The sequence below is a fragment of the Capsicum annuum genome, chromosome 6 (assembly GCF_002878395.1).
Source record: "Capsicum annuum cultivar UCD-10X-F1 chromosome 6, UCD10Xv1.1, whole genome shotgun sequence".
NCBI lineage: Eukaryota > Viridiplantae > Streptophyta > Magnoliopsida > Solanales > Solanaceae > Capsicum > Capsicum annuum.
The window spans coordinates 190292161-190314005 of NC_061116.1; the positions used below are offsets into that span (position 1 = coordinate 190292161).

At 35.1% G+C, this 21845-nt stretch overlaps 1 protein-coding gene across 4 annotated transcripts in view; it reads left to right on the forward strand.

Annotated features, from left to right (window-relative positions):
• Positions 1-21845, forward strand: part of LOC107854458 (ABC transporter G family member 32) — a 78898-nt gene that overhangs the window by 56461 nt on the left and 592 nt on the right. Inside the window, exons 1-24 of one of the 4 annotated variants that reach the window (XM_016699469.2) lie at positions 12042-12448; positions 13995-14115; positions 14191-14279; positions 14362-14446; positions 14951-15110; positions 15204-15280; positions 15370-15420; positions 15758-15848; positions 15958-16259; positions 16344-16622; positions 16734-17050; positions 17170-17330; positions 17416-17519; positions 18055-18211; positions 18502-18624; positions 18704-18798; positions 18887-19219; positions 19301-19591; positions 19841-19924; positions 20003-20136; positions 20236-20463; positions 20633-20804; positions 20920-21174; positions 21427-21732. In XM_016699469.2, coding sequence (XP_016554955.1) covers positions 12189-12448; positions 13995-14115; positions 14191-14279; positions 14362-14446; positions 14951-15110; positions 15204-15280; positions 15370-15420; positions 15758-15848; positions 15958-16259; positions 16344-16622; positions 16734-17050; positions 17170-17330; positions 17416-17519; positions 18055-18211; positions 18502-18624; positions 18704-18798; positions 18887-19219; positions 19301-19591; positions 19841-19924; positions 20003-20136; positions 20236-20463; positions 20633-20804; positions 20920-21174; positions 21427-21699 — 4242 coding nt within the window. In that variant the 5' untranslated portion in view covers positions 12042-12188 and the 3' untranslated portion in view covers positions 21700-21732. Of the gene's footprint in view, positions 1-12041; positions 12449-13994; positions 14116-14190; positions 14280-14361; positions 14447-14950; positions 15111-15203; positions 15281-15369; positions 15421-15757; positions 15849-15957; positions 16260-16343; positions 16623-16733; positions 17051-17169; positions 17331-17415; positions 17520-18054; positions 18212-18501; positions 18625-18703; positions 18799-18886; positions 19220-19300; positions 19592-19840; positions 19925-20002; positions 20137-20235; positions 20464-20632; positions 20805-20919; positions 21175-21426; positions 21733-21845 lie in introns of those variants that run through there. The other 3 variants (XM_016699470.2, XM_047413627.1, XM_047413628.1) reach the window with 3 other exon arrangements.

A 21845-nucleotide genomic window follows, 5' to 3' on the forward strand; every position in this document is an offset into this window, starting at 1 on the left:
TTCATGCTAGATTCCCTCTTTAGTGATTTAAAACCACCTTAAAATCATAACAAGAGTTCAATAATTTCATATAGTACTTTTCAGGGATGCATTGCAAAATAATTCATATGCTATGAGAAATCTGAAAAATCCACTAAAGAGGGAATTCACCAAAAATCATGCTCTCAACAAGAATTCATTCTTAAATACATGGTTTCATACATTCATATTCTCAAATCACTTTGGGGAAGGTCAAAAGACCAAAACAATGATGTTAAAACATTTAATACATGAATATATACATAGATTCAAAACCCCCATTCTAAAACGTGATTTTTATATGCCCATGAGAATTTAGAAAACCCCCGCGTACCTCTATTTCAAAAAATAATGGGTGCTTCTTGAAGCCTGTGGATTGGGGATTCCAAATCTCTAATCAATTTTGAAAACCCACGATTAAATCTTGATTTATTTGGATTTTTAGTTTGAAACCCTTGGGAGTGTTCTTGAGAATTTAGATGAATGTGGATGTATTTTGGAGAATTAGGGACTGAATTTCGTGTTTATGGCTGAATAAGGATAGGAAAAGGATCATTTTGCCCCAAAAACGGAGTGTTTAAGTCACTTGAAACCATAAGATATGCGCCGCATATGATATCGCATATATTTACATAGACGTCGCATATGATATCGCCTATATTTACATAGGCGCCGCATATGCTATCGCCTATATTTACATAGGTGCCGCATATGCTATCGCATATGCTTTCCAGTGGCCATGTATGATTGGTCAGGCAACACATTCTACTTTGAAAGGCCATAACTTCTTGCTCGGGTGCCGAATTTTAGCAAAATTGGTATCTTTGGAAAGTTAACTCGAAGACCTATCATTTAACACATAATAGGATCTATGTTCGACATATACAGAGAGTTATGGCCGATGGAAGCTGACACAAATTACAACGTCCACTAAAATTTCATCGATCGAAATAGTTTTAACTTGTCCTTGAGTTGAAGGACCTCTATGGTCTAACTTCATGCTCAAATAGATTCACATACTACATAATTGATTAACATGCCAAATTGGCATAGGATTTAAGGCTTTGGGATTATCAACGCGTTAGATTTATGTTTTTATTCTAGCCTGAAATGCAGGGCAGGGTGTTACATTATCTCTCCCTTGGGATCATTCATTCTCAAATAATGGATAGAATGTTGAATTCTTAAGGGTATGGGATAACGCGGATATGATATGTTCCCTAAGAAAGAATACACTGATCGGAAACATGACTATAAGATTGGAACTACTGATGTTTTAAATGCTTATGCCGGACATGCATATCTGAGGCATGGAATACACAACTGAAGCTACTCATAGGCTGAATTCTCATAATGAATCATGCATATCTGATGCATGGATCTGTGACTGAGTTGTTCTCACGAATGCAGGACTGAATACACTGATAAGCTGAACTTTTCTATTGAACATGCATTTCTAATGCATACATATCTAACTGAACTAACGTATGAATGTATGGCTATATACGCAATAATAACTGATGCGAAGCTTGTAATAAGAATCTATACATGCAACTGAATGGGGTATCTCCCCCTTGGTACCCTATGTCCCTCTATAAATGCTCAATTCGCTAAGATACTCGGAAAACTGAGGCGATGCACAGGGCACCTACGAATTGAATCATAACTGAACATCTGAAATTTGAATTTAATGCATGATGCATGAATTGGGCTATACTTGTAACTAATGGTATACTATTTCTTGGAATATTAGCATGTCTGAGATTTCGAGTAGCATGAACAAGTGTAAAAATTAGAAAACAAGTCATGTGAATCTAACTGCTAAACTGACTTATTGTCCATATAGACTGAATTATACTACACCCTCATACTTAACTGGAGTATCTCTTTATCACAATTCTCTAAAGAAATTCTAGCAGTAATAGTGAGCCATGAATCTTGGGTATGGATTACTCATGACATCCAACTGAGGAATCACCACATTGACACTACTCTGCAGTCTGGAACATAGGCATATAACTCCTAAATTAGGATAGAATTACCAGGCCTTTGGCATTACAACTTCTTACTTTCAAGCTTAGCACACTTCTCGAATATCATTTAACTATACTATTCTCCTTAAATATCATATTCATTCAACTCAGCTTAAAATTATCATATGAGCATTGACAAATCTTTCTACTAATGTCGGAAATAACTTAATCCTTTCACCGTGATCAAGCCTAACTCTAAGTCACAAAAATACAACATGCCAGACCACGCTATTATTCTAAACCATATGATGCAATCTTCTATATCTCCTTTAAATATCACATTCTAAGTATAACATGCCTTACCACTTCAATGACTACTCTGAACTCTTACTATGAAGTTGCTAGCGCATATAGCATTCCTTTACAACAATCTCAACATGTAATTTAAGCCTATCTTTATAACCACATATGAACTTTAAAGCAAACACTCATAAAGGCATACTTCATATATTCTCTAAACCACTATCAATATCACTCCCACGAGCAACCCCAAGAACATACACATACAAAATTCCACTAACCATCACATAAATAAATACTTGGCCCCAAATCTTACTTCATACTTATGGCCTTATCTAACAAGCGTACTATGATCTTTCATTAACAAGGAATAATTACTCACCACCACTATCATCGCATAAGGAGGAGTCACAAAAAGGTTAGAACATAAGATCTGGAGGCATGAAATGATACTATATAAAGATTGACACTCATTTGAGGCCTGAGGAGTAGCAAAACAACAACATGGACTCACCAAAGCCCTTTGAATTTAGGGTATTCATGGCTATAAGCTGAATCTCGCTAATCATTTGGCGTAAAACATGAGTTATGGAAACAGAGCACATTATAAAGCGTGAGTACATGACTCTTTATCATATGTATGAATGTGAACTGATCATGGAACTAAATTGTAAAGCATGAGTAGGTATTAGGATCACTGAGAAATACTGAGATAGGAATGGGTTGAGATTCACCCTTACTTTTTGATGTTCTATATCATCATGACTTCACTATAAGAATTTGAGATTCTTACTTGGTTATTCGTTTAGTCATCTCCCCCTTAGCTTCAAGCCACCATCTTAAGTTTTTGGGAGATACCTTACTAGACTTTAAACTTAACTGCAGTCACTGCACTCTGGGTTCTGAAATATGACAATACACAAAATTAATAAAACTTAACCCGAAAGACCACATATGAGAGTGGAACGCCTACTACTAATACTACCTCCTGAGGCACACTATATCATTCTGTAACCTCAATAGTCATTATCTATTACTCGAACACTTACTAACTTCGAATCTTCATGAGTATCCCCAAAGTTGAAGTGCACACCCTCTAGTGCCTCTACTCTTATTTCTATTAGCACGACTTTTAAGGACTCGATCTTAGATTATAACACCTAACATGGGTGTCACGAAGTCTTCAATGAGCCACTTTATTTCTATCGTAGTCTACCAACATAGCAACTTCAAACTTATTTTCCTATACCATGAGAATCAAGTTCATATCAAAAGGCTCAACGCTATCAATCAAAGGTCCTTAACTTGGCTATTTAGAACACCATATACCATCTAGCTAGTCTTTTTCCACCTAGCAACTCAACGGTACCAGTAGCCATACACAACATGTAATAGCCTTAGAAAAATACTACAGCTTCATACCACCTTGGGCATACTTCTACATCACATATACAACGTCATACTTCATTACGAATCAAATAAACTTTGGCACTTGCATACATTGTTCAATCCTATAGATCACTTCTATATAACTAGTATCATTAACCAAGAAATCATCACATCCACCTCCATAGCCATCAATTGTTTCAAACTTAATGTCTAGTGCTAAACATGATTTACAACCAACCTTACACACAATCCTTACTTAGAAACTATGAAATAAACATCAAGAAACACTAGTACACTAGAAATTCATAACCACAATAATCAATCATGACCTTACGGTTTTCCTTGTCATAATCTATTAGCACGTACTATTTTAACACATCAAGCTTATAAATCTAATCCCACGAAACATGTATCATCAATCTCTTGCCACTATTCACCACCACGCCATTTAAATTCAAGCCTATAGTCTAGCATCAATCATTTACAACCAATGAAGAGTGCAACATAATATAAATATACTAATCCTTCAAATTGGGATATTCTACCCAAATACTTTAAAAATATACTACATACTTTCTCACAAGTAGTATTAGTTTACAACTACCAATGAGAAGAAGGTTAAGGGGTAAGGTCACATAATAGACATAATCAACCTTAAGCTTATATTATAACCATACAATCTTATCTACTTATACAGCTTTCTCACATCACACTTACCCCAATGGGCATTTAGACTACCTTCAGATACCCCATATGGCAATGAGTCTATACTTACAACCTACTGGCTAATCTAGTCATTTTCATTCATAGCCTATAAGGGGTTTTTATAACTACCTAAGTATCTACTCTGGGCTCTTTCTCTATTTTGAAAGGAAGAAAACAAATAACATTCTGAGTCAACACTTCCTCCACGGACTACCATACAATTCATAACATTTTGAGTCAACACTTCCTCCACGGACTACCATACAATTCATAAATGGTACCACCACATTAGTCTACCACTAAGAAAGGGTAAATCATTCTCAATCAACGGTTATTCAACTATAAATATTTAATCACAAAAGTCACCCTCACTTTGACCTCTAACCTTATGACTTCATATCATAAACTTCTTGGTCTAATTTCACTACCAATAGGTCATGACACCAACACTCTAACTTATACTACTACTCGGGTGGAAATACAGTTCCAACAAACACAAGAACAACAAGATGAACAACAAGTTGCTAGTGAATCGAAATAGGCCTCACATGGATTCACTAGACTTTTATTTTCAACAACACAATGATATCAAGATTAAAAGAGATAGAAGCTTGATACACAATATTCAATGACTCAAGAATACACATCTTACTCTTGTCTTAACTGAACGCCTCATAAGAACAAGGACATAATTTTACACTAAGGAACTCCTCTCCCGTCCTTTGTGGGACTTCTGAAATTTCTGCTAGATAATCGAAGAATATTTGGAAACACCAGAGTGAGGAAGAAATTAGGATAACTTTTCTTTTTGTATGGGTGACACCATAGCACGAATTAGAGTATGAAGAAGAAACATTCTGACTCTATAACACTAACTAGAACATGAAGAAACAGAGACATTCCTAAATACCTTGTAGCCTCCTGTTTATAAGTGTGGCGCGCTACACAACCATAAATAAGACTCTACCTGACGTGATTTTCCAGACACCCTAGGACCATGAACCGTGCTTTGATAACAAGTTTTTCACGACCCAAACTGGGGCCTTGATGGTGACGAGCATTCCCAAACCCGAAGGCCTGCAATGCCCTCTATCTATCTGGTAATCATGTACATAATTCATATGATCAAAGTAATACGGAATAGACACAATAATACAGAAACATGGTCAACAATTTAAAATAGTTAAGGACCTGAAAACATGCCCAATAATATTTAATAAACATCTGCAATAGTCTTCGAAATCTCTACTGACGTACTATCTGAATAATTGGGATAAGGCCCCCAGCAGACCAAAAACCATACTGAAATAAATACCTAAATGACTAGGCCTTCCGAAGCAAAGAAGGCTCACCAACTGAACTCTGAGACAACCCTGTCTGTAGACTCTACCGAGGATCTGGACCCTTAGCTTGCGCCTTAGTACCTAGGAGGAAATGGGGGGCAGCACAATTGTACTGGCACACGAAGCAATCCAAAATAGAGTAATTGAACATATATATATATATATATATAATATGTGAGAGAAAATGTTCATCAAACATTATGCATAAAACAGTTTCTAAAAAATACATGGGCACCTTCTGAAAACATGTAACCTGTCTGTAAATCTCAAACTCTGATCTGTGTATTACTTCTAAGTTAGGTGGTATCCCCTACAATTCTGATATTCCACGGGCGATATGGAATCCGCCATTGACTCGGCGGAGAAGCCTCCAACCCGAGTATGCCGCAAGGGTTGGAGTTCCTGAATCTGATACGCCATACGACACTTAAGTCAGCGTATAATAATATACCCGAGTCGGAAAACCACGATTTTAGGCAATGAGTTGCTTGAACTCAAGCCCTCTTTAGGGAACCACCTAATATCTCTGTATGACCATTTTTAACCTTTTCTATACATGCAACATTCTGAATATCTAAAATCATGATAGTCTGAATGTCTATTAGTCTGAGTTTGATATGACATTGGTTTGAATTGGTATCTTCATACAAAGACTTGCAATTCATGATTTTTGATCCATAATACATTAAGCTAAATCTTTCATTTAAAGCATAATTTAGACTACCAAAAACATGCAACTGATATAGAAGATTTCGTGTTTCAAAACTCAAGTCAAAATCATGCAAAAACTTCATCAACATATAGTGGTCTAGTGCCTTTAGCAAATCCATGCACTCTTTCATTACATGCATTATGAACATTAAACATTTATGCTAGATTCCCTCTTTAGTGATTTAAAACCACCTTAAAATCATAACAAGAGTTCAATAATTTCATATAGTTTTTTTCAGGGATGCCTTGCAAAACAATTCATATGCTATGAGAAATCTGAAAAATTCACTAAAGAGGAAATTCACCAAAAATCATGCTCTCAACAAGAATTCATTCTTAAATACAACGTTTCATAAATTCATATTCTCAAATCACTTTGGAGAAGGTCAAAAGACCAAAACAATGATGTTAAAACATTTAATACATGAATATATACATAGATTCAAAAACCCCATTCTAAAACATGATTTTCTATGCCCATGAGAATTTAGAAAAATCCCGCGTACCTCTATTTCAGAAAATAATGGGTGCTTCTTAAAGCCTGTGGATTGGGGATTCCAAATCTCTAATCAATTTTGAAAACCCACGGTTAAATCTTGATTTATTTGGGTTTTTAGTTTGAAAACCTTGGGAGTGTTTTTGAGAATTGGAAAAGGACCATTTTTCCCCCAAAAATGGAGTGTTTAAGTCAGTTGAAACCATAAGATATGCGCCGCATATGATATCGCATATATTTACATAGGCGCCGCATATGATATTGCCTATATTTACATAGGCGTCGCATATGCTATCGCCTATATTTACATAGGCGCCGCATATGTTATCACATATGCTTTCCAATGGCCATGTGCGATTGGTCAGACAATGCATTCTACTTTGAAAGGCCATAACTTCTTGCTCGGGTGTTAGATTTTAGCAAAATTGGTATCGTTGGAAAGTTAACTCGAAGACCTATTATTTGACACATAGTAGAATCTCTAATTCAATATATACAGAGAGTTATGGTCGATGGAAGCTGACACAAATTATAACTTCCACTAAAACTTAATCGATCGAAATAGTTTCAACTCGTCCTTAAGTTGAAGAACCTCTATGGTCTAAATTCATGCTCAAATGGATTCACATAATACATGATTGATTAATATGCCAAATTGGCATATGATTTAAGGCTCTGGGATTATCAACGCGTCAGAGTCATGATTTTTATTCTAGCCCAAAATGCGGGGTGTTACAAGCTTGGACCATAATATAAACCAGTTCATCACGATCACTCGACTTACCTTTGCTTTTTTTGGGCGTGCAAGATGTTTTTTTGGGGTCAGAGTAGGTATAACTTGAGAAGGAGAAGGAAGATAACATTTTAGTCCAGTAACTATGGCAAACTCCTTCCAATTAAAACAAACAGGCATGCCACAGTAATTTATCCACACCTCATCCATCTTATGCACCAGGTAGTTTATCTGATGCAACATATAACCAACCTGTTGAAACTGATGAGTAAACCATTAGAAATCATAAAAATAGATCACTAATCTGTTGCACTAGGTAGTTTATCTGTTTCAACATATAACCAACCTATTGCAATGGATGATTACTCCGTTGGAAATAATAAAAATAGATCACTCATCTGTTGCACCAGGATGTTATCTGTTGCAACTTATAACCAACCTGTTGCAACGGATGAGTAATCCATTGAAAATAGTAAAAATAGATCACTAATCTATTGCACTTGGTAGTTTATATAATGCAATATATAACCAATCTGTTGTAAGACATGAGTAAAAATAGATCACTAATCTGTTGCACCAGGTAGTTTATCTGTTGCAACATATAACCAACCTATTATAACGAATGAGTAATCTATTGGAAATAGTAAAATTGGTCACTGATCTGTTGCACTTGAAAGGTTATCTGTTGCAACATAGAACAAACCTATTGCAATGGATGAGTAATTCATTGAAAATAGTAAAATAAATCACTGATCTATTGCACCTAGCACGTTATCTGTTGCAACATATAACCAATCTGTTGCAATGGATGAGTAATTTGTTGGAAATAATAAAATAGATCACTAATCTATTGAAACATATCACTCATCTATTGTAAAATGAGTTATCTGTTGGATCAATATTATTTAGATTTCTTCCAAACAGAAGAGTCGTCTATCACAACAAATGAATGATTTGTTAGATTATTCATATGTTACATCAGCTTTTCATAGTTGCATCAGATTTACATCTGTTGCAACAAATGTTTTCATCTATCGGATAAGATGTTTCATCTGTTTCATCAGATGTTGCATCTCTTGCAACACCATTTTTACCAAGACAAACAACAAATTAACCCAGTAACACCAACACATCACACATATACACTAATAACATCAACGATGATAAAAAATTAACAACAAATTTGAATCAATAGTTCGACAACAAGAAGAAGAAAAACCAGAAATTAGGATTTTATTTAGTCCATATTTCAAATTTAAGCAAGAAATATTGAAATTGTTAACCAATACTAGAAGATTAGTTGACTCAAGTTCCTCTGTTTCTTCATAATTTTTCACCTGTGAAAAAAGAAATAGGACGGCGAAGAACTCGAAGTTGTTATTGCCGGAGAAGTCTTCACGTCGATTGACGATTGAAAGTCAAAAAGAAAGTCGCCCGACTATTTATCGTCGGAGGTTGAAGTCGTCGGGGATTGAATGGAGAAATTTTGCAGAACAGTTGGTTGTGAGAGAGTTGAGAGAAGTTATTGAGAGAGAGGGGAGAGAGACGGTTGATTTGGATTGAAGAGGGGTATGGGCTGGGTTAATTTGTATTTTTTAAAAGATTAGAAAGTTTTGAAAATATTAATCAAGTCCACAATTAACTTAATCAATTTTCATGATGATGTTTGACCCTTTAAGTTGGTCAATGTAACCAATTCTTCATTCAAGACTTAAAGGACACCTTTCCTTTAATTTTCTCATGTAAAATGAGTGTTTGTTTCTTCAACTTTTTGCTCATTTTGATTCTCCTCCTAAGCCTTTGTTTACTTATGGGCTCAGAATAAACAGTGGTTTCTGTTTTTGATTGCCATGTTTATTTTTAGTTGTCACATTTTATTTTTCAATACTCAAACTGCATGAGTTTTGACCAACATCTAAAAATATATTTTTTTGTCATATTAACATGAGACAGCTTGCGACTTATCTCATTTTTAGTTTTCAAATATCTAAATTTTAAATTTAAAATAGTAAATTAACCCACTTCAGTTTAGCTTTGAAGTTTAATCAAATTGATTTTCTTAAAGTGAAATGTGACGAATAAAAATGAACGGAAGGAGTACTTGATAGAGTTTATTCTACTGATAGACCCAATTTTGATATATTTTTGATAATGATCAGACAATATGCAAGGTCAACTACGATTCTATTTTCCAGAATCATATACATTAAGGAGTCATTCAGTAGAATGTATAAGAACAGTATCAAATATGGTGGGATAAATTTCATCCATGGTCACTTAACTTTATATCTATTATCCAAAAATTACTTTTCTTTCATTCATTTCATCCATGGTCACTTAACTTTGTATCTATTACTCAAAAGTCACTTTTCTTTCATTCATTGCATCCATGGTCATTTAACTTTACTCCGATCATCACAAAAGTTACTATGATCGGATTTTACAATAATTTCATCGAAAAAATGATGTGACAACCTTAATTAGTTCTTAATTTTTAATTTAAGTGAATATATAATATATTACTCATATCTTGACCCTTTTTATATATGCATAACCCAATTTTCTTTATTGATTGTTTAAGAAAAAAAAATACATAAAGTTGCATACTTAAGTATTAAATTACAAAAAATAGCACACTTTTATCAAATTACATTTTGTAGCATATGTATTTATATGTATTTGTATTTTTGTAGCAACAGTTTGCAAAAATACAAAATATATATCGATCATAAGGGCAGTAAAATCATATGTATTTGTATTTTTGTAGCAACAGTTTGCAAAAATACAAAATACAACTTGCTATATTATGTAATTATGAAACCGTTGCTATGAGACTCATAATTAAGGGGATAAGTATGCTATTTATGAATTTTCCACATTATTTAATGAAAGAATACCAATTTCTTCAAGATTAGATTATCTAATGAAGACTATTTTCATAAAAAAAATCTGGTTGATATTTTTATGAAATAAAATTATACTTATATATTCTTAAAATCCTGTAAAGTTGATACATGTGTTGGTAAATTATTTTTTCCACTAATATATTATGGCATGTAATTGATAAAATTATTTTTCTCCCTCTAAAATTGTGACATATAGTTGATAAAAATATTTTTTTCATACATTTTTTTTCTGGCCACTTGAGTCTTTGCATTCGGTATATCATAATAATATGATAAACTACTCTATTTATTGAGTTTGTTTTTGTATTTTAATTGTTTGACTAATCGATTAATTCTCTTAAAAGTTTTTCTTATAATATTTAATTTATGATAAATTACATATTCTTCAATTAATTTAATTGATAAATATAAAAATTAGATATCCTATAATTTCTTTATCTGTTAAAGTACTTTTATTTTATAACTTTTATTAACAAAACTGTACGTTAATATAATATTATTTGTGGAAATTTTGACAATATTTATTCAATGACACAATTAAAAAGATTTTATTTTAAAACTATCTTTAGCATGTTGATTTATCTTCAAAGAATTAAAGTAATTTTTTTTAAAAAATAATATCATACAGGTATTTCTATTTTATGTGTTTTGAAGAATTAACCTTATTTATCACTCTTTTTCGATGCACCTTTTTGGCATATGAATGCAATATTATGAAATGTTTCCTAAAAATATCAACCAAATTTTTTTATGTAAATAATCTTCATTAGGTAATCTAATCTATTAAGAAATTGGTATTCTTTCATTAAATAATCCATAAGGAAAATTGGGTTGTGCACATATAAAAAAGTCAAGATTTGAGTAATATATTATATATATTCACTTAAATTAAAATTAAGAACTAATTAAGATTGCCACATCATTTTTCTGATGGAATTATTGTAAAATCCGGTCATAGTGACTTTTGTGATGATCGGAGTAAAGTTAAATGACCATGGATGAAATGAATGAAAGAAAAATGACTTTTGTGTAGTAGATACAAAGTTAAGTGACCATAGATAAAATGAATGAAAGAAAAATGAATTTTATATAGTGGATGAAATTTACCCAAATATGGTGTATTCGTAATGTGCATTATTTCCTATTTATCCAGAAACATAAATGAATACATACAAAACACAGCATTTAAGGAGAGTTGCAGCAGGGAAATGTAGGTCCATGTGAAATCAATTGGACAAAATTGACATTTAGAAGAAGTGGCTTGACTTTTTTGCCATTTGAAAATTTATGGCCAAGCTTTAAGCTTAAAGCATAAGTAAGCAATGCAAGGATTTTTTTAAATGACTATAATAGCCTTGATTGTCCTACTATTAAGTACTGTAATAAATAATTTGCAAAGGTTGGTTGGGAGTTGAGATGAAAAAACTGATAACAATAACACATGCAAATTAATGCAAAAGTTTTCAAGCCAGCATAGTTGTTGGAACATTGATACATCTAAATATTACTGACCTCACAAATCATTTTCCCCTGTACTTTCTTGTGATCATGTATACTACTTTTGTCCCAAAAAAAAACTGACTTTAAAAATTTGTAGTTGTGGCTTAGTAAACAATGTGGAACTCCTTATCAATAACAGCTGAAAATGGAGCTAGCAAAGATGAAGAAGATCTTTTGTTGGCTGCTTTGCAGAGATCTCATACTAATATTCGAGCCCGGACATCGATCTTTCGAGGGATTGGTGGAGAGGTTTCTTTGGTTGATGTTGGTAAAATGAAAGGTGAAGAGCAAAAGGAAGTTTTGGATGTGTTGATTAATGCTATTAATGAAGATACTGAGTTGTTCTTCAGAAGAGTTAAGGAGAGATTTGAGAGGTAAGTTTCTTTTGTCTTTTATTTGCCACATAGCTTTAGTTGTTATTTGTGCATTTTGTGCTTGGTAGGTGGTACTAATTTGTCTGGAGTTTTCCATTTGCATAAAGAAAATTCACTTGCTTGACAATAATGTTTGTAGTTTGGTACTGTTGACATTGAAGTTGTACTACTTCTTATCCTTCGTTACCAAGAAATAAGATAAAAGGGCAGCCCGGTGCACTAAAGCTCCCGCTATACGCAGGGTCCGGGGATGGCCCCACCACAAGGGTGTATTGTATTCAGCCGTACCTTACATTTCTGCCAGAGTCTCTTTCCAAGACTTGAACCTACGACCTCCTAGTCACATGGCAGCAAGTTTACCAAGAAATAAGATAATAGAACAATAATGATAATGAAGGAAAGAAAATGTCAGCTTACATAAACGGACATTGTCGTAGAATTTTCACACTACCAGTGTATTTTGACTGCCTTATTTTCTGGTTTACTGACCCTTTCTATAGCTATAGTTATCTTTTACTTGAACTGATAGTTATAGTCAGTGTAGCTAAACTCGAAAAGGAAAGACCAACCTGCGCTCCACTTTCCGCACAATGCCTGATTTTAGTCCTCATGTTACTTAATGCTGATAACTAACATCATGCTATATCATGTAAAGAAGGCAAGAAATTTACTTTGTTGTTCGAATTCGATTCTCGATGGTAAACAGGATGAGTTTCTGAAATTGAAAGAGCTATGTGGCGTGTTAAGAGTCTTAGCCTTTATAGTTGTGAATGATTCAAATTCCAATTAGTTGCCGATCTTTAGTTATGGTTAATCATTGGAATTTGAACTTCTAGTTCAAAGTTGAAAAAAATGGAGAATTACCATAAGTAGAGGATCAACATTGAAATCTGTATATCATTTAGGATCATTTTAAATTTGGATCTATTGGTTGAAGAAAGATATGTGATCTGTTGGAGTCCACATCGATGGGTTAAAGGGTCCTTGGTCTCCTTATATGGTCTTGGGCAATCCTTCCCTCATGAGCTATTTTTTGAGGTTGAGTTAGGCCCAAGGTCTATTTCTTTATCACGGTATCAGAGACAGGCCCACCCAGTTCATTGTTTCCGATGTTGGGCCCCCCATCTTATATTGTCCACTCTCTAGATGTCCAGCCCTGGGCGTGCGAGGGGGTGTTGGAGTCCCACATCGGTGGGCTAAAGGGTCCTTGGTCTCCTTATATGGTCTTAGGCAATCTCTTGGGCAATCCTCCCCTCATGAGCTAGCTTTTGAGGTTGAGTTAGGCCCAAGGTCCATTTCTTTATCATGATCTTATAGAAAGACATTTTTCATCTTCAACTTGAATTTTTAGAATGATGTTTGACATGCTTATTATCATGACAAATTATGAGCTGTAAGAATATTAGTTTGAATTGTATATTATCATTCATAGCGATAACAATTTTCAGGCTATTTAATCAACTTGTAATGTGTATCATCCATATGATCTTCAACATCATTCATTGTATTGGTTATATTAAGCATATCGAACTAATCTAACTTTCAGGGTGAATTTGGAATTCCCCAAAGTTAAGGTTTGCTTTCAGCATCTTAAAGTTGATGCAATGGTCCATGTAGGAAGCAGAGCATTGCCTACAATTCCCAACTTTGTATTCAACATGACTGAGGTAAACCTGCAGATCTCATGTATCTGCTAAATTACGATTTCACTGTGCTTAGTCTGACAATGTTTCATGAGACAGACTTACTTGAGACGGTTGAGGATTTTTCCAAGTCGGAGAAAGAAATTATCTATCCTAAACAACATAAGTGGTGTTATACGGCCATCAAGGTACAACTTTTGCTCCAATGAAGTGTTTATTGTGTCCTCGAGTTATATTTGAAATCTCCGGAGGTGGTCTCTTGTCTTTCAGGTTGACACTTCTTTTGGGTCCGCCTAGCTCTGGAAAAACAACACTGCTTTTGGCACTTGCTGGCCGCCTTGATAAGAATTTGAAGGTACAAATCTTTACATGTTCCATCACAATGCCTGTAATTATTTTTATTGAAGGAACAACTTTGTTGGTATTGCACTGCTCAGCCATTAAGCAATATAAACCTGTCACTATCATATAGATCCACCTGCAATCACTTTATAAGTGCACCAATTGTGTAGTTATTTTTGCACTATCAATGCATATAACTTAACAATGTAAAAGCTTGAATTGGTTTTAAGAGGTGGTATGACATACATCATTCTACAATGACTGGTTTCCAGTACTGGAAATTGAGAACAAGCGTACATGCTATTTTTCCTTTCTTCAACTCTTCATATACCTCCTCGGATATCGCTACTAGAATATCCATGATATAGTACTTCAAAATTTTAATTCATCTAAACATAATTTTATGGTGCAAAGTTGATGAAAATTGATCTTTTTTGTTCAAGAAGGCATTCTAGCTACCTTTTGTTTTGGGAAGATTGTTTTTATCTCTCATTAATGCAGTTAACTTACTATGAAGATGTCAGGAAGAGTTACCTACAATGGACATGATCTGAAGGAGTTTGTTCCTCAACGGACTACTGCATACGTCAGCCAGAGGGATTCACATATTGCCGAAATGACAGTGAGGGAGACACTTGAGTTTTCTGGACGTTGCCAGGGTATCGGTTTTAAGCATGGTATTGTCTAGACCTGCTTCAGTCAATCATGCAATCTTTTACGCATAACATTTTCTAGTTGAATTTGATACAAAACCATCAAAAATTGCGCAGATTTTCTTATGGAACTTCTAAGAAGAGAGAAAAATGCTGGGATAATTCCTGATCAAGATCTTGATATTTTTATTAAGGTAAGACGTCTACATGAAAGTTTGCAGTTCAACGTTATATGTGTAGAAAAACCGCTTCATCTCATGTTGATGTAATTGTTTTCTATTAGGCAGTAGCACTGGGAGAACAGACAAGTATAGTTGTAGATTACATTCTAAAGGTATGTTAGCAGTGAGGCTTTGTTAAATATATTTTTTTTCTACATCCGTTGTTAGTTTAACTTTTACATTCCGAAATGGTATTACGAACCTTGCATTTTTCTAATGACTGCATGGCATTTCACTAGACATGCTCTATGTGAAAGATACATAAAATTGATTACAGGAAAATTATGCTCCAATTTATCGAAATCATTGTTGTTTTATCTTCTGTAGTCTGTACAATTCTTCAATAGTCTTGTTCTGGATAAAAAGATACTAGCTTTATAGACTTAATTGTACTTTGCGGACTATTGTTTGGGCATATTTGTTTTATATCCTTCTGAAATATCTGCAAAGATTTTAGGATTGGATACTTGTGCGGATACATTAGTAGGAGATGAAATGATCAAAGGGATCTCAGGGGGGCAGAAGAAGCGCCTCACTACTGGTACTTGCCTTCATTTCTGCTAGCTGCTATCTGCTTGTTTAAATTCATCCAAAAAATGTTTAAAAAAAGGCATTGCTTGGATTATTGAAGTTCTGAGACATGTATTCAGGTGAGTTGCTAATGGGTGCATCAAGGGTACTCTTAATGGATGAAATCTCAACCGGGCTAGATAGTTCAACTACCTATCAAATCATCAAGTACTTAAAGCACACGACTCATGCATTTGATGGGACTACCCTGGTTTCTTTATTGCAACCTGACCCTGAAACTTACTGTCTGTTTGATGATATAATTCTTTTGAGTGAGGGCCAAATCATTTATCAGGGCCCCCGCGAAATTGTTCCTGAGTTCTTTGAGTTTATGGGTTTCAAATGCCCCTCCAGGAAAAATGTTGCTGATTTTCTTCAGGAGGTAATTCTTCTGAGTTCAAGCATTGGACTGATGCCACATTGATAGTGCTCTTATATGGTTTGTCATCTTGCTGTCTCTACACAGTTAACATCTGAAAAAGATCAAGGGCAGTATTGGTTTCTCAATAGCCAGTACAACTATGTGTCGGCGACAAAGTTTGCTGAAGGCTTTCGATCCTTTCATGTTGGTAATGCATTGGCACAGGAGCTGGCTATTCCATTCGACAAACGTGACAGTCATCCTGCAGCTCTTTCCTCTAGTACTTATGGTGTGAAAAAATTTGAGCTTCTCAAGATCAGTTTTGACTGGCAGTTGCTATTGTTGAAGCGAAACTCACCTGTGCTCGTTTTCAAAGTTATACAGGTCATACCTGATAGTTGCAGCAGAAAATCTCAATACTTGTGGCTCCACTAGATATATTTTAGAGTTTTAATATTAGCTGTTGAGATGTACATATTGTTTTCTGTTTTGCAGCTCTTTCTGAATGTCTTGATAGTGATGAGTGTGTTCTTCCGTTCAACAATGCATCATGATACACTTGAAGATGGAGCTGTTTACCTTGGTGCTCTGTACTTTGCAATTCTTATGATTCTTTTCAATGGTTTCTTGGAGGTGCCTATGCTGATAGCCAAGCTTCCCGTTCTTTACAAGCAGAGAGATTTGCACTTCTACCCCTGTTGGATATATACTCTTCCATCTTGGCTTTTGAGTACTCCCACATCACTTTTAGAGTCCATTATTTGGGTTGCAGCAACATACTATGCGATTGGCTTTGATCCTCAAATAACCAGGTATCATTTTATTTTTGTTGATGATTGGTTCTATTCGTTTCTTCTTGTTTTTAATTCTGTATTAGCTTTTCACCATATTTGGTAGACGTAAGACAACTCACTTTGTTTAATTACTTCAGGTGCTTCCGTCAGTTTTTGTTGTATCTCTCATCGCATCAGATGTCAATAGGACTTTTCCGCGTGATGGCAGCACTAGGCCGAAATATAATAGTTGCCAATACCTTTGGATCTTTCGCAATGTTGGTAGTCATGGCTCTCGGAGGATTTATTCTTTCAAGAGGTCATTACACTCTCATATTTAGTTACTTCACCCTGAGAGAAAATGGCTTTTATTCAATTATAATTGAAATTTCATATTGTAACAGATAGCATTCCAAGTTGGTGGATCTGGGGTTACTGGTTTTCCCCTTTGATGTATGCCCAGAATTCAGCTTCAGTAAATGAGTTCCGTGGCCATTCCTGGGATAAGGTAATTTGGTATTCTGGTATCTATTTGTGTATATTTCATATCCAATTATAATCCTAGCCTTGCAAATTATCTACACTTAAATAAATCCAAACATAACGGATCACCAACTTAACACTGACGAATTCAGGTGGAGTGTTGTCATATTTACAAACATCTATACGCTTATCCAGGGTCCTACTTTTCTTTTTAGATTTACTGTTTGCCAGTCAAAAAGTCTTTCAGTTTCTAAACGATGACCAACAGGTTGTTTAAGCAAGTTAACTTTAATGGATGTAACTTCATATCTATTCATGAAAATGAGATATTGACATGTATTCTTCCTTTTTCACGAATTTCTATCAACATTAGTAGATAGTCGACGGCCGTTTATCTTGTATAATACTTTACACAAAGAAATCACTACTATAAAAAGGCCACAACACTCACTTGATGCTTCAGAAAAGAATATGTTTGAACTACTATCCACTAATGTTGCGCATTTGTTAATCAGTACTACTGTTCGATATAGATTTACCTTTTCTTTTTAAACTGGCAGAGAGTTGGGGACAAAAAGACACCTCTGGGTCTGATGTTATTGAAGGTTCGCAGCTTGTTCCCGGAGGACTATTGGTATTGGATTGGTGTTGGTGCATTGATTGGCTATATAATATTGTTCAACGTTCTCTTCACGATATTTCTGACTTACCTCAACCGTAAGTTTCATATCATGAAATTTATATACAATCATCTTATATAGCTGATAATCTGGTTCGAAAGACGTTTATTGTGGCATGTTTAAAGAGAAGTCTAGCTGTAAGGAATTGAGCAAAAGAAAGATGTTGGGATATTCTAGTATTACTAGTTAACATGACATGCTCTTAATGCTAACTGATGTACCTGTAACAGCATATAGATATAATAGATAAACTTGCTTCCTAGCTGACTTATATTGAGATATGCTAACAGTAAGCGAAACTTATCATGATTTTACAACTTTCTGCAGCATTAGGGAACCAGCAAGCAGTTGTTCCAAAGAGAAACAACCAGAAAAAGGACAAGGAACAAGAGAGTGAACTTAACATTGTTCCATTTGCAGAGTTTTTGAATCATTCACACTCATATACTGGTTTGTTAAAGCATTTTCACTTTCGAGGTTTGCTTTTAGTTTCAATGAGAAGATATTCACGTCTCCATTCTCTTGGCAGGAAGAGAGATCAAGAAACGAAGAGGCATGGTTCTTCCGTTCCAGCCTCTTTCCATGTGTTTTAGAGACATTAGTTACTACGTTGACGTTCCCATGGTAAACCAACAGCAGTTCAATTCTAGTAGCAATGAATGTAATTGTTCCACAGGAAATTCCTTATCATTGTCCGAAATTATTCCTTCAGGAGCTTAAGCAACAAGGTCTAGTAGGAGATAAACTGCAGTTACTAGTCAATGTTACTGGTGCATTTAGGCCGGGCGTGCTTACTGCATTAATTGGTGTCAGTGGTGCTGGTAAAACAACTCTAATGGATGTTTTATCTGGTAGAAAAACTGGTGGACATATAGAAGGCAGTATCTATATTTCTGGACACCCCAAGAAGCAAGAAACTTTTGCAAGGGTATCTGGATATTGTGAACAGAATGATGTTCATTCCCCCTGCCTAACTGTCCATGAGTCACTACTATTTTCTGCTTGGCTCCGGTTATCTTCTCAGGTTGACGTGAAAACACAAAAGGTAATCGCTTTAGTTCCTTGAACTTACGATCATGCCATAATTTGTACATGCAGAATCTGAGGAAGAACCATTTGTTTGCAGGCTTTTGTTGAAGAGGTTATGGAACTAGTGGAACTAACTCCATTACGTCGAGCTTTGGTTGGCATACCTGGGGTAGATGGATTGTCAACAGAGCAAAGGAAAAGATTGACTATTGCGGTTGAGCTTGTAGCGAATCCTTCAATAGTTTTTATGGATGAACCTACATCGGGACTAGATGCCCGGTCTGCAGCCATTGTAATGAGAACAGTGAGAAACATTGTGGACACTGGAAGAACAATCGTCTGCACCATCCATCAGCCTAGTATCGATATCTTCGAATCATTTGACGAGGTTTTCATCTTAAATGTTGCTCAATACACATGAATCATGATATTTACACGGTAGTTACAGTTTTAGCAGTTATCTAGCAATCACCAAAGTTTTCATTACTTTCATACATTGCATCAAAGATCATGCAAGTTGTTGTCTTAGATCTCAAAAAGCTGCATAACTCCATGTTTAATAATGAACTTAAGCTACGATTAATTAGTACCTGTGGCTTCTGAAAGTACGACATGATTTTACTTGCTATATATGCAGCTTTTGCTCATGAAAAGAGGTGGACAGCTCATTTATGCTGGTTCACTAGGGAACAGATCATGCAAGCTTGTTCAGTATTTTGAGGTAGTCCTTAACTGATCAACCCAGAGCTTGCTATGCCTTAAAACTGCATTATAAATAATCCAGTTGTAATTTTTCTAGGCAATCCAAGGAGTTCGAAGAATTAGGTCTGGAAAGAATCCTGCTGCTTGGGTTCTTGAAGTCACTTCTTCAGCAGAAGAAAATCGCCTCGGTGTAGATTTTGCTGACATTTATCGAAAATCAACTTTATTCCGGTCTCTCTCTCTCTCTCTCTCTCCACATGTGTGTGTGTGTATGGTGAATAAAATATCTGGTTTGCATTTTTGTAGTTAACTATATATCTGTCATTTCAGGCAAAATGAGGAAATAGTTGAAAGTTTAAGCAAACCACAAGAAGGTTCAGCTGAGCTATATTTCCCAAGCAAGTACTCTCAGTCTTTTTTTGGACAGTTTCTTGCATGTCTTTGGAAGCAAAACCTGTCCTATTGGAGAAATCCACAGTATACTGCTGTCCGCTTCTTCTACACGGTCATAATCTCATTGATGTTTGGAAGTATATGCTGGAAGTTTGGTTCTAAGAGGTTTCTTTCTTGAAATTTTGCCTTCACCATTCAAAACTATATAAATCTCTTTGCCCATTTTGATCTTATGACACATTTGGAGCAAGAATGGAATTATTCAACTCTTACTGAAAAATTTTCTCAATACGAAGTAACTGTTCTATTTAATCTGCCAATCTTTTCACCACAGGAGTACTCAGCAAGACATATTAAATGCTATGGGATCCATGTATGCAGCTGTTCTTTTCATTGGAATCACGAACGCTTCCTCTGTCCAACCTGTGGTATTTGTTGAGAGGTCTGTCTCATATCGTGAACGGGCAGCTGGGATGTACTCAGCTCTACCCTTTGCATTTGCACAGGCATGGCGTCTGTATATTCTTCGTGTGCTTTTCTCTCTGACTCGATTTTAAGACTTGGTCAGCGAACGATGTGCTTGCTTATCTAAATTGGATAACCTTAGTATTGTCTTTGCAGGTCACAATTGAATTTCCATATGTCTTCATACAGACACTAATATATAGTACCATATTCTACTTCATGGCATCTTTCGAGTGGAACGTCTGGAAGTTTGTTTGGTACATATACTTCATGTACTTCACACTTCTATACTTCACTTTCTTCGGGATGATGACAACTTCAGTCTCTCCGAACCATAACATTGCTGCAATTCTTGCTGCACCATTCTATATGGTTTGGAATTTGTTCAGTGGATTCATGATTTCTCGAATGGTAATTCTCTAATATGTTCTATTCCATCACAACAGAAATGTCTGTTAAAAGTCTTAGAATAAAATAGATTCATCAGTAACTTTCACAACTATTGGAATTTTACCTCCTATGCCTATTAATAAAAGAAAGGAAGAGGTCAATCAAAAAGAGATTTTAACTTCTTAAAAGTTCAAATGATCACCTCACATGTATTATAAATCCATCTAAATTTTGGATTTTCCCAGTTAACTAAATTTGTTATTCTACTTTCAGAGAATTCCTATTTGGTGGAGATGGTACTATTGGGCTAATCCAGTCGGTTGGAGTTTATATGGACTTTTAACATCACAATATGGAGAACTAAATGAGCATCTTAGGCTTGCTGATGGTGTTCATACAGTACCAATAAAAAGGTTCATTAAAGAACACTTTGGATATAGGCAGGAATTCATAGGCTTTGCTGGTGTTGCAGTTGTTGGTTTCTGTATAATCTTTGCAGTAACTTTTGCTTTTGCAATCAAATGCTTCAACTTCCAGAGAAGATGAACATTGTGAGAGGCCTGACTGTTAACATTCAAGGTAGTATGCATTGCAAATTCTTGTTTCATCAATAAAGTTTGCTCCCAAGAAACTAAAAATAGCCGGTGGATATATAATCATGTATAATCCGATCAGTAGATGATCTATGTACA